This window comes from Mesitornis unicolor, unplaced genomic scaffold (assembly GCF_000695765.1).
Source record: "Mesitornis unicolor isolate BGI_N332 unplaced genomic scaffold, ASM69576v1 scaffold10237, whole genome shotgun sequence".
Classification (NCBI taxonomy): Eukaryota; Metazoa; Chordata; class Aves; order Mesitornithiformes; family Mesitornithidae; genus Mesitornis; species Mesitornis unicolor.
In genome coordinates this window covers 1-12483 of record NW_010198368.1, presented here as the reverse complement: position 1 = coordinate 12483, position 12483 = coordinate 1, and the positions used below count along the sequence as shown (strand labels likewise).

The 12483-nt window shown below is 41.7% G+C and overlaps 1 protein-coding gene across 1 annotated transcript; it reads right to left on the bottom strand.

Annotated features, from left to right (window-relative positions):
* Window positions 1-4816: 4816 nt before the first annotated feature.
* On the bottom strand, window positions 4817-11683 carry LOC104544289 (integrin alpha-6). The gene is made up of 12 exons (XM_010189116.1): window positions 11500-11683; window positions 11332-11415; window positions 11047-11126; window positions 10823-10900; window positions 10619-10721; window positions 8906-9079; window positions 8519-8617; window positions 8030-8140; window positions 7848-7946; window positions 7374-7499; window positions 6856-6985; window positions 4817-5182 (listed from the first exon to the last, which is right to left on the bottom strand). The coding sequence occupies exons 1-11, from the start codon at window positions 11677-11679 to the stop codon at window positions 6878-6880; spliced, it is 1242 nt and encodes a 413-aa protein (XP_010187418.1). The 5' UTR covers window positions 11680-11683; the 3' UTR covers window positions 4817-5182; window positions 6856-6877.
* Window positions 11684-12483: the final 800 nt, after the last annotated feature.

The following is a 12483-nucleotide window of genomic DNA, read 5'->3' as shown; positions in this document are numbered from 1 at the left end:
CCTGCGGGATGTTCCATAGAAAGACTTCTTGGTTTGTCTTTCTTTTCTTGCAGTGCTTTATAAAGCTTTGCTGTGATGCCTGCACAGTCATCCAGTCCATCTGTCCGTGTCTCTTTTCAGCTTGTGTACTCACTCAACACAAAGGCTTGTCGTCCTACTCGTGTTTTTTTTGTCAGTATGTTCAGCTGCTTTTGCTATGCAAGAAAAGTATTAAGTTTGCATTGATTTGGTGTGGCTTTGGTCTCTTTTTTCAGCAAGAGTAGAATTTAAAAGATACAAAAATGGCAACGAAATTATGGAGTGGCTTCTGTATGAGTTACCAAATTGTAGTAGATTTAGGAAGAACATACTTGTTCTTGTTTTTATCTTTGCTTGTTTTTATCCAGTGTATAATTAAACTCTGGAGTTTGTGAATTTTTGCCATGTACAACGTTGTGACTCAAGATCAGAAGGCAGTTGGAGGAGTTTTATGATTATGATGTACAGCTTTTTCTTTCATGGGCAAAATCTATTCCATGGCTACTGACTTTTAGAAAAGCACTGACTCTTTGTGGGAGCAGCAAAGTATCACCATCACCCTGAACTACTGGCCATTGCCAGAGGTGGGATGCTGACTCAGGTGGATCTGTGGTCCAGTCCGGGATGGCTGTTTTTGTCGTGTTCCTCCTTGGTGAGCCAGAGTCAATCACAGGCTGTCCCCTGGGCTGCCTGGCAATGATGTGCTGCTCAGCTCTGTAACATAACCTCTGGTTCCTTCCACTTCAGAAAAACCAAGCAATATCCTGCAAGCATTTATTTTAATCAATCAGCTTAGCAGCTGCATTATTTCATGTGCTCCTGGAAGAAGCATTTGACTTTTCTGTCCCTCCCCTGTGGCCTGAAGACACTGAGACTGGGAGATAAGAGGAAATAAATAGCTAGCCCTGTGTATCAGTGTGAGGGGGTGGTGGTTGTTCTGAGACAGTCAGGGAAGCAGCAGCAAGGATACCTCTGCTTGTTATAAACTCAGTTCTCTGCCTTTTGTCTTCTAGGCTCTTTGGGGCAGCTAGGGCCCCGAAAAGGTGCTGCTTGCAGACACCCATTTTGAGAGCTATAAAATGAAGGAGGAAAGGGGTCTGTCTTTGAAAATGCAAAATGCAGGTCCCACCCTTGTATAGTGACAGTATCACACACCGAGTGGGGAGTGTGTAAGATGGCTGTGGTGGTCTCTCAGGGTAAGGAGAGTGTTTTTCTCACAAGGATCATGGTTAGGACTCCACAAGGTTTATGAGGTTATAAAAGGCGTGTGATATTAATTATGAATCCAGGGCCCGGACAGACAAATGGCCATTTAGGGGTGTCTGAGGACTGGGGTATAAACTGAAGCAACTGCTGACACAGGCACCATAGGGAAGCAGACTGAGTTCTTGTTGTCTGGCAAGCCAGAAGTTGCCCGGTTGGTTGTCAGTTTGTTCTCCTGGGTTTTGCAAACCAAACCCTGACACTCTGACCTACTCTGTGCTGGGCATCTGTGCAGTTGTTGCACATGAGCAGCTTTCTGGTTCTGCGCAGTCTGTTTTAGTTGTGACACTGCTGCAGTGCTGGTCAGCACTGTGACATGGCTGTGCCCGTCACCTTACCTGCTGAGTCCTGATGTGTGCATCCCTGCACCCTGTTCTGTCTCCTCTTCCACGTGTAACTTCTGCACGCATTACTGAAACTGAGCTGTGATGGTCACACAGGTGATATTGAAAGCTTCTCTCATAAGTTGTGTCATCTGTGCTGTGACAGTTAAACGTGTGAAGGTATTACAGCTGACTAGCATTCTGTTTGTGTACCTTAGACTCTGTGTATGTGGATATTTTTGAAATATACACACACACACACACACACACTATGTACATAGCAAATACATTAGGGTTTTGGTTTTTTTTTAATATGCTCGTATATACTATAGATATTCAGCACTAGATATTTTCCCAGCCCCTCTTTTGTCCTGTTGTGGACAAATGTTTGTAGGTATAGTTATATAGATAAGAATGATTGTTTAATAAAAGCAGGTTGAGTCCACATCTTTGTGGTGCTCTGAAAGCTCTAGCAGCAGCAGCAGCTTCTGGTTCCCCTCTTAGAGGTTTCTTGGCTTCAGGAACAAACACTGGTCTAGCAGCTATCCTAACTCTTACCTTCAGGCTTTGTTGCATTAAAAGGTCTTTACTTTTAGCAAAGGTGAGCAAAGAATCCTGTGAGGGTTAACATCTTAAAAACTGAGATAAACCACAGGTTTTCTTTGGGTTTGTTGGTTGTGGGGTGGTTTTTTTTCCCCTTGCATGTTTTTGGCCTTTCTGGGCTTTTTTTGTGGAATGGAAGTTGTACCCTGAAATAATGTAATTGACCGTCAGTATCAAACTTCCACTGCTCCATACAGCTGGTCTGTCAAATCCTTGACCAAGTTTGGAGGATACGCTAGTTACAGAAACACCTGTCTGGCAGGGGAGCTTTTAGAAGGCTGCCTGCATCAGAGGTACCCTGGGCAGCACAAGTGACCTGCGGAGGCATCCGTGGCTGCTCAGTCCCACGGGAGCTGACCCCCGGTGCTGTGCCAGAGCCTGCTGTGCCCAGCTCCGTGCCTGATGCTTACCAATGCAGGAAACTACAGCAGGAACAAGGGGAAACGGCACCAAGCTGTGCCAAGGGAGGTTCAGGTCAGAGATAAGGAGGAAGTTCTTTACTGAGAGGGTCGTCAGAAGCTGGAACAGGCTGCCCAGGGAGGTGGTGGAGTCACCATCCCTGGATGTGTTTAAAGAGCGGGTAGACGAGGTACTTAGGGATATGGTTTAGGGGGTAGACAGGAACGGTTGGACGTGATGATCTCAGAGGGCTTTTCCAACCGAGCGATTCTGTGATTCTGTGTGTGAAGCAGAAAGCCAGGGAGGGTGAGATGGTGCGTTATCATCTCCTGCAGCTGCCTTATCTGCCCCTTTGCACAGGGGAGGGCACTGAGAGTTACAGCAATGAAGAGAACGAGACCGTTTGTTAAAGCTTGCAACTTTCAGCTTACTCTTCTAGTAAACTTAGCCACAGCTACCTCAGCTAATTACAATCAGAAATCACTACCACCAAAACAATGTTTAATTAAAAAAAATTTATTTCACACTTCTATACACATATCCACAGGTAATTTCTAATCGTGGAATGATGTAGCATTGCTAGCTGGTATAAAAAATGTTTGAGATAAAAGTATACCAGTGACATGACTTATTTTTCAAGAACTTTCAGTTTAACACTACTAAGACATTTGTGTTCCTAGGCAAGGGCCACAGTCTGCTTTTAAATCCAAGGCTATTTGACAAGCCTCTTGGCCCTTGGTTAGCCTGACTTCTGATGCTGCCGAGTCCTTCAGCAAATAAGCTAGAATTTTAGAAGTTCAAAAACTGGGTAACAGCCAAATACATGTGTAAATAGTCATAAAATCGGGGTCACACCATACTGAGATTGTTTAGTGGAAGAAGAGTCTATTAAATTAATGCATTTTCTATAGTGATAACTTTTTAGGTGATCACACCTTCCAAGAAGGCATGTTCAGAGTTAGCAGTAGCAATAAGACACCTGACAACTGCCTTCCCAGTAGGTTTTCACCCTATGAGGGGCAAAAGTACCAAGAGGTTTTTGCATAGTTTGAGTTACTAGTAATTGATGCGCATACTTTTTTAAGCAGAATTTGTTTCACATGGAATAAACAAATGTGAACTAAATCTTTGTTCTTAAATAGTACCAACACTTTAGAACATGGGTAAAAAAGTAAACTCTTTAAATAGTTTTATCCGTTACGTTACAATAACTAGATTACTGATAAACACAACAGTGTGGTTCTACTTGACCAACATCCAGGTACTCCAGACGATTCAGTAGTCTCAGCATGGATCAGCTCAGATCCCCGTAGTTAAGGTAAGTTAGGCACCCGTAGCCTCCTTCGAGTGCTGTTTAACAGCTGCAGCAGTCAGTGCCTTTTGCCAAACAGGAAGTCCTTGTGAAGCTGGAAAGCTGGTTCCAGAGAACCTCTCACTTCCTTGCAGTAAGTATAAAACTGGATCTAAAAACCCTACTTCTGCTTGGTGTCCAAATAATTAAGTAGTCTGAAGTAAATATACAAATCATGTTACAGGACCTGATAGTTCCTATTACATAAAGTTACAAGTATTGAGGAAAAAAAGCCCCCATACACAACTGGAATAAATATTTACATTTTTAGAAAGCGTTGGCACCTTCAGTGACTTATTAAAATGCATTGAAAGCCTCAGGTCTCATAAGCTGAAGTTCAAAGACACAGTGGGTTTGAAAGTTCAGTTGAGTCTTTGGCCTAACAGTTAGTCAAAGACAGTGATTTATAACAAAAATAAATACAAAAAATGACTAAAATATATATATATACAAAAAGTACATCTAATATTCAAGCCTCTTTAAAAAAAACCTGTGTGTATTTATTTGTTGTGAGCAAGAATCACACAATCTGATCTTGAAAAGATTGAGCGACGTGACCTATTGCACATGGAATTTAAGACGGTGCTTTTTGTTGAGCTGTAACTACTGCTGCAGGCCAAGTTTATGACTAAGGTAGATCTGCAGGTCTTCAGACTATCAAAGTGTGTTCAGGCCGCTGTGTGTTTATAGTGGACTATGCATTGAGGGAAGGATGGAGAACCCATCTTGACTTTAACCGTGCATGACTAGGAAGCAGGTTAGGATCACAGAAAAAGGGCTGCTGCGGTGGCTTTGCATATGTTGCAGAAAAGACCCCAAATCAACACAGGACCTTCTAAAGTATGAGTGAGATTTGAAAGGGGTAAGAGGCACTCTGGAAATTAAATAATGCAAATCAAGTCTAGTGAAGCAATTTAAACTGTGCAAACAAAAGCCTCAGTGTAAGTAGCAATATTTACAATCAAATGGTGAAAGTCCGTAGTGTTCATAGGTCTAACTTTATCAATATTCCATTAATGAAAACCTTAACCCCTAGCTGAACGTCGTGCGTGGGCATTTCTTTCCCCTAAGAGTAACTTTCATTTTCATTCCACTTTGTGAACCACTGTTTTGTCTCAAGGTCTTTGCATTTCCCATCTTTGATCTGTCGCTCTTCTTTTCGAATTCTTACAGCATGATACCGGGGGACACTGTCTTCGTACCTAGAACGCTGGAAGAACCCGCACTGAGGCAGAGGAGAAAGAGAACAGTTTTTAGGTTTAAGCTGCCACCAAAATACTACAGTTACAGAAGTAGCAAATTCTTCCTTGGCATAAATGCAGGTAAGAAAATCGAAAGCAAAAATACATAGGCCACAAATGTAGCGTATGCAGTAGTTGTAAAAACGTCAGCCAGCAGGTCTGCATTAGTTGTTCCAGCAGCAGCTGAAGACAAATGGCACAGTGTGACAACTCGGTAATCAAATACCTTAAAAATACTCTCGCCACTAACTTTCTAAATTTGTTTTACAAGTCTTTTAAGTCTTCTCATAGAGCTATTAATTAATATAATGAGGTGATTTAATGCTGCACAAAGCAGCAGCTTCAGGAAGGTCTGCATCTCCTGAACCAAAGGTAGTTATGTCCTTCAGTATCTTCCTGTATGGTGACGTGATTTACCTTTAAAAACCTGCAGAAAGATTTCCAGGGCCTTCAAGAAGTTACTCGAGGGCCTTGTTTTTCAAAGCACCATCTAAGCTATTGTCACCTGAACTAATTACACACCTGCAGCAGAACGCAAGTCTTGTTTAGTTTGCCACAGGATAAAACACAGACATAACTCACAAGTTTTGGAATGTGCCAAGACAATCTCCCTAGATGAAATCTAACACAGCTTATTTGTGCCCTGCAATTTTTCATACAAAGCCCCTGTAAAAACTGAATGTTGAGGAATGGACTGAAATTAATTTTCAAAATAAGATGGAGTTACTGCCACAGTGTTACAAAGATGATGACTGCCAGACACTCAACTTTACATACTTATGGGTCACTGATGTAGAGACTGAAGTTAAGAGACACTGTGCCATCCAGCTGTCATTAGGTACTGCTATATAGAAAAAAGAAAGTGGCGAAGCTCTGTTCACAGTATTTGGGTTGGTGGGTTTCTTGGGTTTGTTTGTGGGGTTTTTAAAATAATATTAGAACTTAAATGGAACTGATTTTTTTTTAAACTACATCAAGGCATAGACCAAATCTTTAGCTGTCTCTTATTTAAGATTTCATTAGACACTGTTTTGATGTATTTCAGTTAAGAATTCCTCCCCAACCCCTCGTCCCAAGCATCACTTATTAACACAATGTGCATGCACGTAATATCTTAAGTTGAATAAAGGTTGCTAGAAGCACAAATAAATCATCATGCATCTAGTAGCTTCAGCAGAGCAAAGTGTGTTCCTAGAAAGGTACACCTCAGAATTAAAGGAAAACAGATGTTTCCACAGCAGTTACATTCTCAGTGTGAAAACCCCTCTCATTATCTGTAAGCAACACGTATCTTTTAGCATGCACTGAAGGTTAGTAAAGCAAGTTCATAGTCCGTATAGTCTTAGCTTTAAATCTTAACTCTGCAGCGTTGATTACTGTCTCGTAAGCTTAAGAAACTTACTTAAAAAAAAAGGACTAAAAACCATTGCAACAGACCAACGCATTTTCTAAAGAAAGAAACAAGAAGCCTTGTAGACCAAGGTAACACCTCCGTTCACGTGCACCAAAAGCTGAAAATCTATCGACAGAATGAGCAAGCAAGTGTAACAGTTTGGGATCCACAAGTTAATAGAACATATGCAGTAGAAGCTTCATAGTTAGCCACCGCAACCATAGCGTGTACCACAGCTCAAGATTAAAAAATGTCATCAGTTACCAATTACAGAAGTAGATCAGTACTATGCATCAGAAGTAAGCCTCTCTTTATCAGATGGCTGAGCATGGATCTCAGCCTTGTGATATGTGGCATCGTAATGATCTTTCTTATTTCTCTTGAAGAAACCACACTACAAGGAAGCAAGGTATTTAGTCATATTTTTTTTTTGGACTGGAAGAAGTCAAACCTATTAAAACTGACTTAAATCAACTGTGTGAACTGTCTTCTCATTACACCTTCACTAACTATGGCCTCTGAACATTTGTCTCAAGTTTTGGCCAGAGCTCAAAACACTTCCTCTTGTGGATGTGGAAACAGAAACATTTCCTAACAGTTCTTCCTTTTCATTCCAACTGTTGCAAAGCTGAGAAACTGAGAAAGGTCATGCATGGTTTGGCCAGTTTTGCTATTTTGAGTCCCACATACAAACCAAAATACTTAATCATTTGCTTAATTAGTTTGCATCTTGTCAGTTGTAGACCAGGAAATGTAAAATAACCAGATGAATAAAAACTCACCTTCCACAATAAGAATACCAGCAGTGCAAGCATCAGTATTCCAGCAAAAATAGCCACTGCAATGATCCACCAGGGTACTCCTGTATAAAGTGCTACTGGCTTTGCTGGGAAGACAGTAACACGCACCTAAAGGAAAGAAAACATGTGAAGATGGAAAGAGCACTTCAGAAGCATCTGTGTTTAATATACAGCTACAGTTTATGCAGTCTTTCCCTCTAACATGATGTCTTCTCTCGTCTACAAAATATTTCTGAAATAAAAAGTTCCTACTGGTATCATTTCAATATGGTCGTGAACTTCTCCAACCTGATGAAAAGGGAAAAACAATCAGTAATTCTAAACTCAGCTAAAAGGCTAAATTTAGCTACTTCTGTTTTAAAATGGCTGACTTATTTTTCTTCTTCTTCAAGTCTTTGAGATAAGCTGGAAACATCACAACCCTACCATGTAGTTAGCATTAGATGTTGAACCTACCTGAGCAGCTTCATTTGTGAGTTTAACGTTCTTAGCCGCAGCAGGAACACTGATTGAAGCCCGAACGAGAATGTCCAGGTAGTTCATTTTGGAGTATTCCTGTTCCAAAATAAACCGTGGGCATGAGACACGGATCAGGAGAGAACTCTATCCTTCCAAAAACAGCAAGTAAGAGGACTTACTTCTAAGAAAGTACTGTTCCAGAGTCTGGAACGCAGCACCAGAGATGCCTTGCTGTCCAAACCCTTCAGGGGACATTTGATGTCCACACAGCGTGCGTTCACATTGCAGTCCTGCAATTAAAAATGTCTATGTGTAAATAAATACACATCCTCATAAATTGCTTAACCACCCCCTCCAAGATCAAAAATTGGATTCTAGGCATCACACGTGTGCGCAAGAACCAAAATCTGTTTGTGCTGCCAGCAATAGGGAAATGCAATGAAGATGCTGTACCGGCTTATTCTATTAACTGTGCAGAAATTCTTTCCTGCTTCTCTCTCATCAGCAGATAATCTAAATGGACAAATTTTAAAAGCATCGATACTTGGATTTAAGATAAAAACAAAGCAAAGAGATAACCTTCTTTTAACCTGCCAAACTCAGAAAAGCCCTCTTACGAGGGCAGGGGGAGGTACCTGACCAGACTATAGTTGGTGCAACGTGCTTACCAAGGTCTTGTATTTTCTTTCTGAGAATAAAGAAAATGCCTTGCTGTCTGTAGTCTGCTTCTCTGCAACCTCACGTTTCCTTCTGGAGTTATGGGATTCCTAAAGGGGGGAAGAAGGGGAGGGGGAAAAGAAAAAGTAAGAAGAGTTTCAGTCATTTATCCTGCCTGTTGCAAAAACAGCCACCACAACACAGCATCTGTCCTGCAGCACATTCAGCTGCTACAAAGTCTCTTAGTAAGCTTATCCCAAGGGTACATTGTTTATGTGTTGTGCTTGTGAGCTGCTGAAGACAGAAGAAATCCTGGAGGCAAGCTCTTACACCCTTTACAATGTACGGCAGGGCTTTCATGTTGTACTCATGCACAAGCAGAAGACAGGGTAACGTACCGCAAGATGCAGACTATTGATTTCATTCTCGGGTTGACAGGACACTTTTTCCAAGCCTTTGGAATCTATTTTCATCAAATAAAGCAGCCATTTGCCATTACTGATTTCTTTCGGCCACTGGATGTCCAAGGAAGCGGTACCAAATGTTTTCAGTGGTCTGCCCAAGTTAGTTACCTGTTAAAACAAACATTCTTTCAACTGTGACATACTTTTAAAAGGATTTTACGCTCAATTGAAAGTGTTACTGGGTTGGGCAAGTTGTAAACATGCAGCTAACAGGAAATCTCAAAGCAGAGGAAAGACGGTTGGAACAAGAGTATAAAGACAAAGCATATACTAAAACTAACATCCTTGGACAGCAGGTAAACACAGAGTTTAAACATATACGGATTAAAATTCCCTAACATGAACTTTAAGCTGTTCATTTTTGGAAATCTCTCTTCTTGTCAAACAACAACAACTCCAATTTAGAGTTAACAAATTGTTCAGTTACGGAACTGAGGCAGATGGGAACTTTATGAGGAACTGTGGCAACAAGAGAATTAGCTCTTGCTTTCTTAAGTCTGGAAGTTGCTTCCCAACCTATTTTTGGTTTCCTAGTGTCACTGTTCATGATAGCAAGTTCTAAAGCAGATACTCTAACTGCTGCTACTTTAATACAGGCATGCATGCACAGAAGGAAGCAAAGGACAGAGATGGGACTTCAGTCCTGAGAAACTACTATGTACAAAGACAGCAGGGCTTGCATTAATGATCTAGAAAAAGCAACGCTCTTGCTGATAAACTCAGATTTTCCAGAACCAGAATCATCTCTCTGAGCCTTCTCCTCAATTTCTGGAGCATGTTCAGAGCAGAGCCACAAGGATGGTGAGGGCTCTGGAGAACAAGCCTGATGAGGAGCGGCTGAGGGAACTGGGCTTGTTCAGCCTGGACAAGAGAAGGCTGAGGGGAGACCTCATCACCACCTACAACTGCCTCAAGGGAGCTTGGAGAGAGGTGGGTGCTGGGCTCTTCTCCCAGGTGATGGGGGATAGAACAAGGGGAAACGGCACCAAGCTGTGCCAAGGGAGGTTCAGGTTAGAGAGAAGGAGGAAGTTCTTTACTGAGAGGGTCGTCAGAAGCTGGAACAGGCTGCCTAGGGAGGTGGTGGAGTCACCATCCCTGGATGTGTTTAAAGAGCGGGTAGACGAGGTACTTAAGGATATGGTTTAGGGGGTAGACAGGAACGGTTGGACGTGATGATCTCAGAGGGCTTTTCCAACCGAGCGATTCTGTGATTTATCAATTGGGCAGAAAACCAAAAGAGTGAAATGGACCCACACACTCAAAGTGGCTCCTGCAGCATCTCCTTGTGCCTGCTCGATCCTGCATGCAGTAAGTGCACGGTACTGGCTGGCTGTGTGCATCAGCTGACAGCCAGGCCTACCACAGTTAGAGCTCTGTGTTTAAGTTTTGTTCCCTACCTGCATGGGGTTTTATGCTGCATGAACTGCTCTGAAGAAAAGTATACAGCCAGCCTCGGGCCACCTCCTCAAGATATGATCATAAAACGTCCAGCCTAAAGCAGCTTTGGTCTGCAGTCAGACTGCATGTTCTGATCAGGAAACCAGAAGTTTGAGACTAAAAAGCCAATTTTAAATCCAGCAGCTTTTCCAAGTATTCATATGCATAAAGCTTTATTGCCAACGGCTGCTTTTCATCTGAATTACTCACTCTGAATTCGTACTCTATGAGGTTTCCAATATGATCTTCAGATTTCATAGCGCTCTCACCAACAACGCTGCCTCCAAAATACACTTGAGAAGGCTTAGCAACTCTGTTCAGGTGGGGTGGGGAAGAGGAACAAGCAGATTTTAGTAACGTCTGCAGCAAATTTGTCATCCCCAGCCCCCCATTTGTTACGCTATTAACACTTACCCAGCGAGTGATAAAAGCAATTCAAGAACCACTTTAGCACTAGCTGTAATTGGAGTCGCATTAACTTGAGTGCTTGTTCTACAATAAAAAGGAAACAATGTTTATTTTACAAATTTGGTGGTTTTCACTGCACTATTGAACTGCTTTTGTGAATCCAGCAAATTAATTCAAAATGTTTACAACTGTACGTAAAAACACAGTGCACACACACAGAGAAAACTCACGTTTCCAGTTTCAGATTAATGTCCAAGTCTGTTGTATCCACGTTAACTTTAGTGGTACTCAAGATCAAATAAAAGGTTACCTGGACAAGAAAAAACATCCATGACATATGTAAGCATTTCATAAAATATATTCATGTATTCAGTATTACAGAAGTACACCATCAAGTTCTAGGTAAGTTAAAGAGACAGATCCAAATCAAATTTCCAGCTATGCCACACAGAAACTCGGGACAACTGCAGTCGGGAATCAGATTTTATAACTTGAGTAAAATAGGTGCAACTTACGTTGGAATTTCTTTTGAAAGGATTTCCCAGTTCACACTCTGCTTGAGAACCGTTCTGATTAGCACCACACGTTAGCTGTTTTTCCTGATTGAACAGAACACATTTAAAAGTTAAAATATGCTGAAAATATTTTTAAATTTTAATATCTTTTCTTTGAAAAGTACTTACAGGATAACCCCTCATCTCCCTGAATGCAGAATATGTCAGACTGTCTGGAAAAGTTGCAATTAGTTTCGCTTCATATGCATCTTCACCATCTTTTTGTGGGTTTCTTGGATCAGAGGGATTGTTTGTCACTGTTATTTCCAGAGCAATATCCTTCTGATCTTTCAGAACAAGCACCGGCATGCCATTTTCACTACAGAAACAAGAGTATACAGGGTTGTGTGCATTAGGAGAACAAATGGGTATGAAAGTTTGCCTCTTACTATGGTTTACCCAAATACAATTCCCTCCATTAGGGAAGAATTACTGTAAGGCCATAAGTGCATTTCATCTCTGGAAGTGGCCAGCAGTTAAGAGGACAGAGCAGACTGATACACCCCTCACTTTATCAGGAGTTTATGGTATTTCTGAGCCAGCACTGGCACCTGGCACATGTTTAATAGGGATTTGTTTTCTCTGAATAAATCTACTGACCTCCTTTTTTTCCTGGGAATTGTACATGGTTTTGGCTTCCAAGTCAGGCTGTGGCACTCACTGCTAAAGGTGACTGCCTGTTGACAGTAAGTAAACATACTTCCTTTTGTTTGTTTTACACCTCCTTTCTAATTTCACTGGCTCTCCAGGGAGGAGGGATGCAGCAGGGTGTTAGATGCAGGTCACAGTGAAATTGTATCTCTGTAACTGCTTGTCTTAGGCTACTATAGCATATCATGTTGTCATGCTCACAATCAAATTTCATCTCAAAAATGGTTAGCAGTAGACACAGTAATCTGCAAGGCTGGTTTACAATCTCATTTCCCACTTCACAGCCATTTCACTCTGTACCGCTGCTCCACTGCGGCTCCTCCCCACCTTCCTCATCCTGGCAGATCAGTGCTACTGCACAGGGCTGTGTTTGCCAGTCTGCCAGAACAAAGCTGCTCTATCTCCCCAAACCCTCTCCAATAAGTTCTTTTAAGCACTTCACAGAATCACAGAATCGCTCGG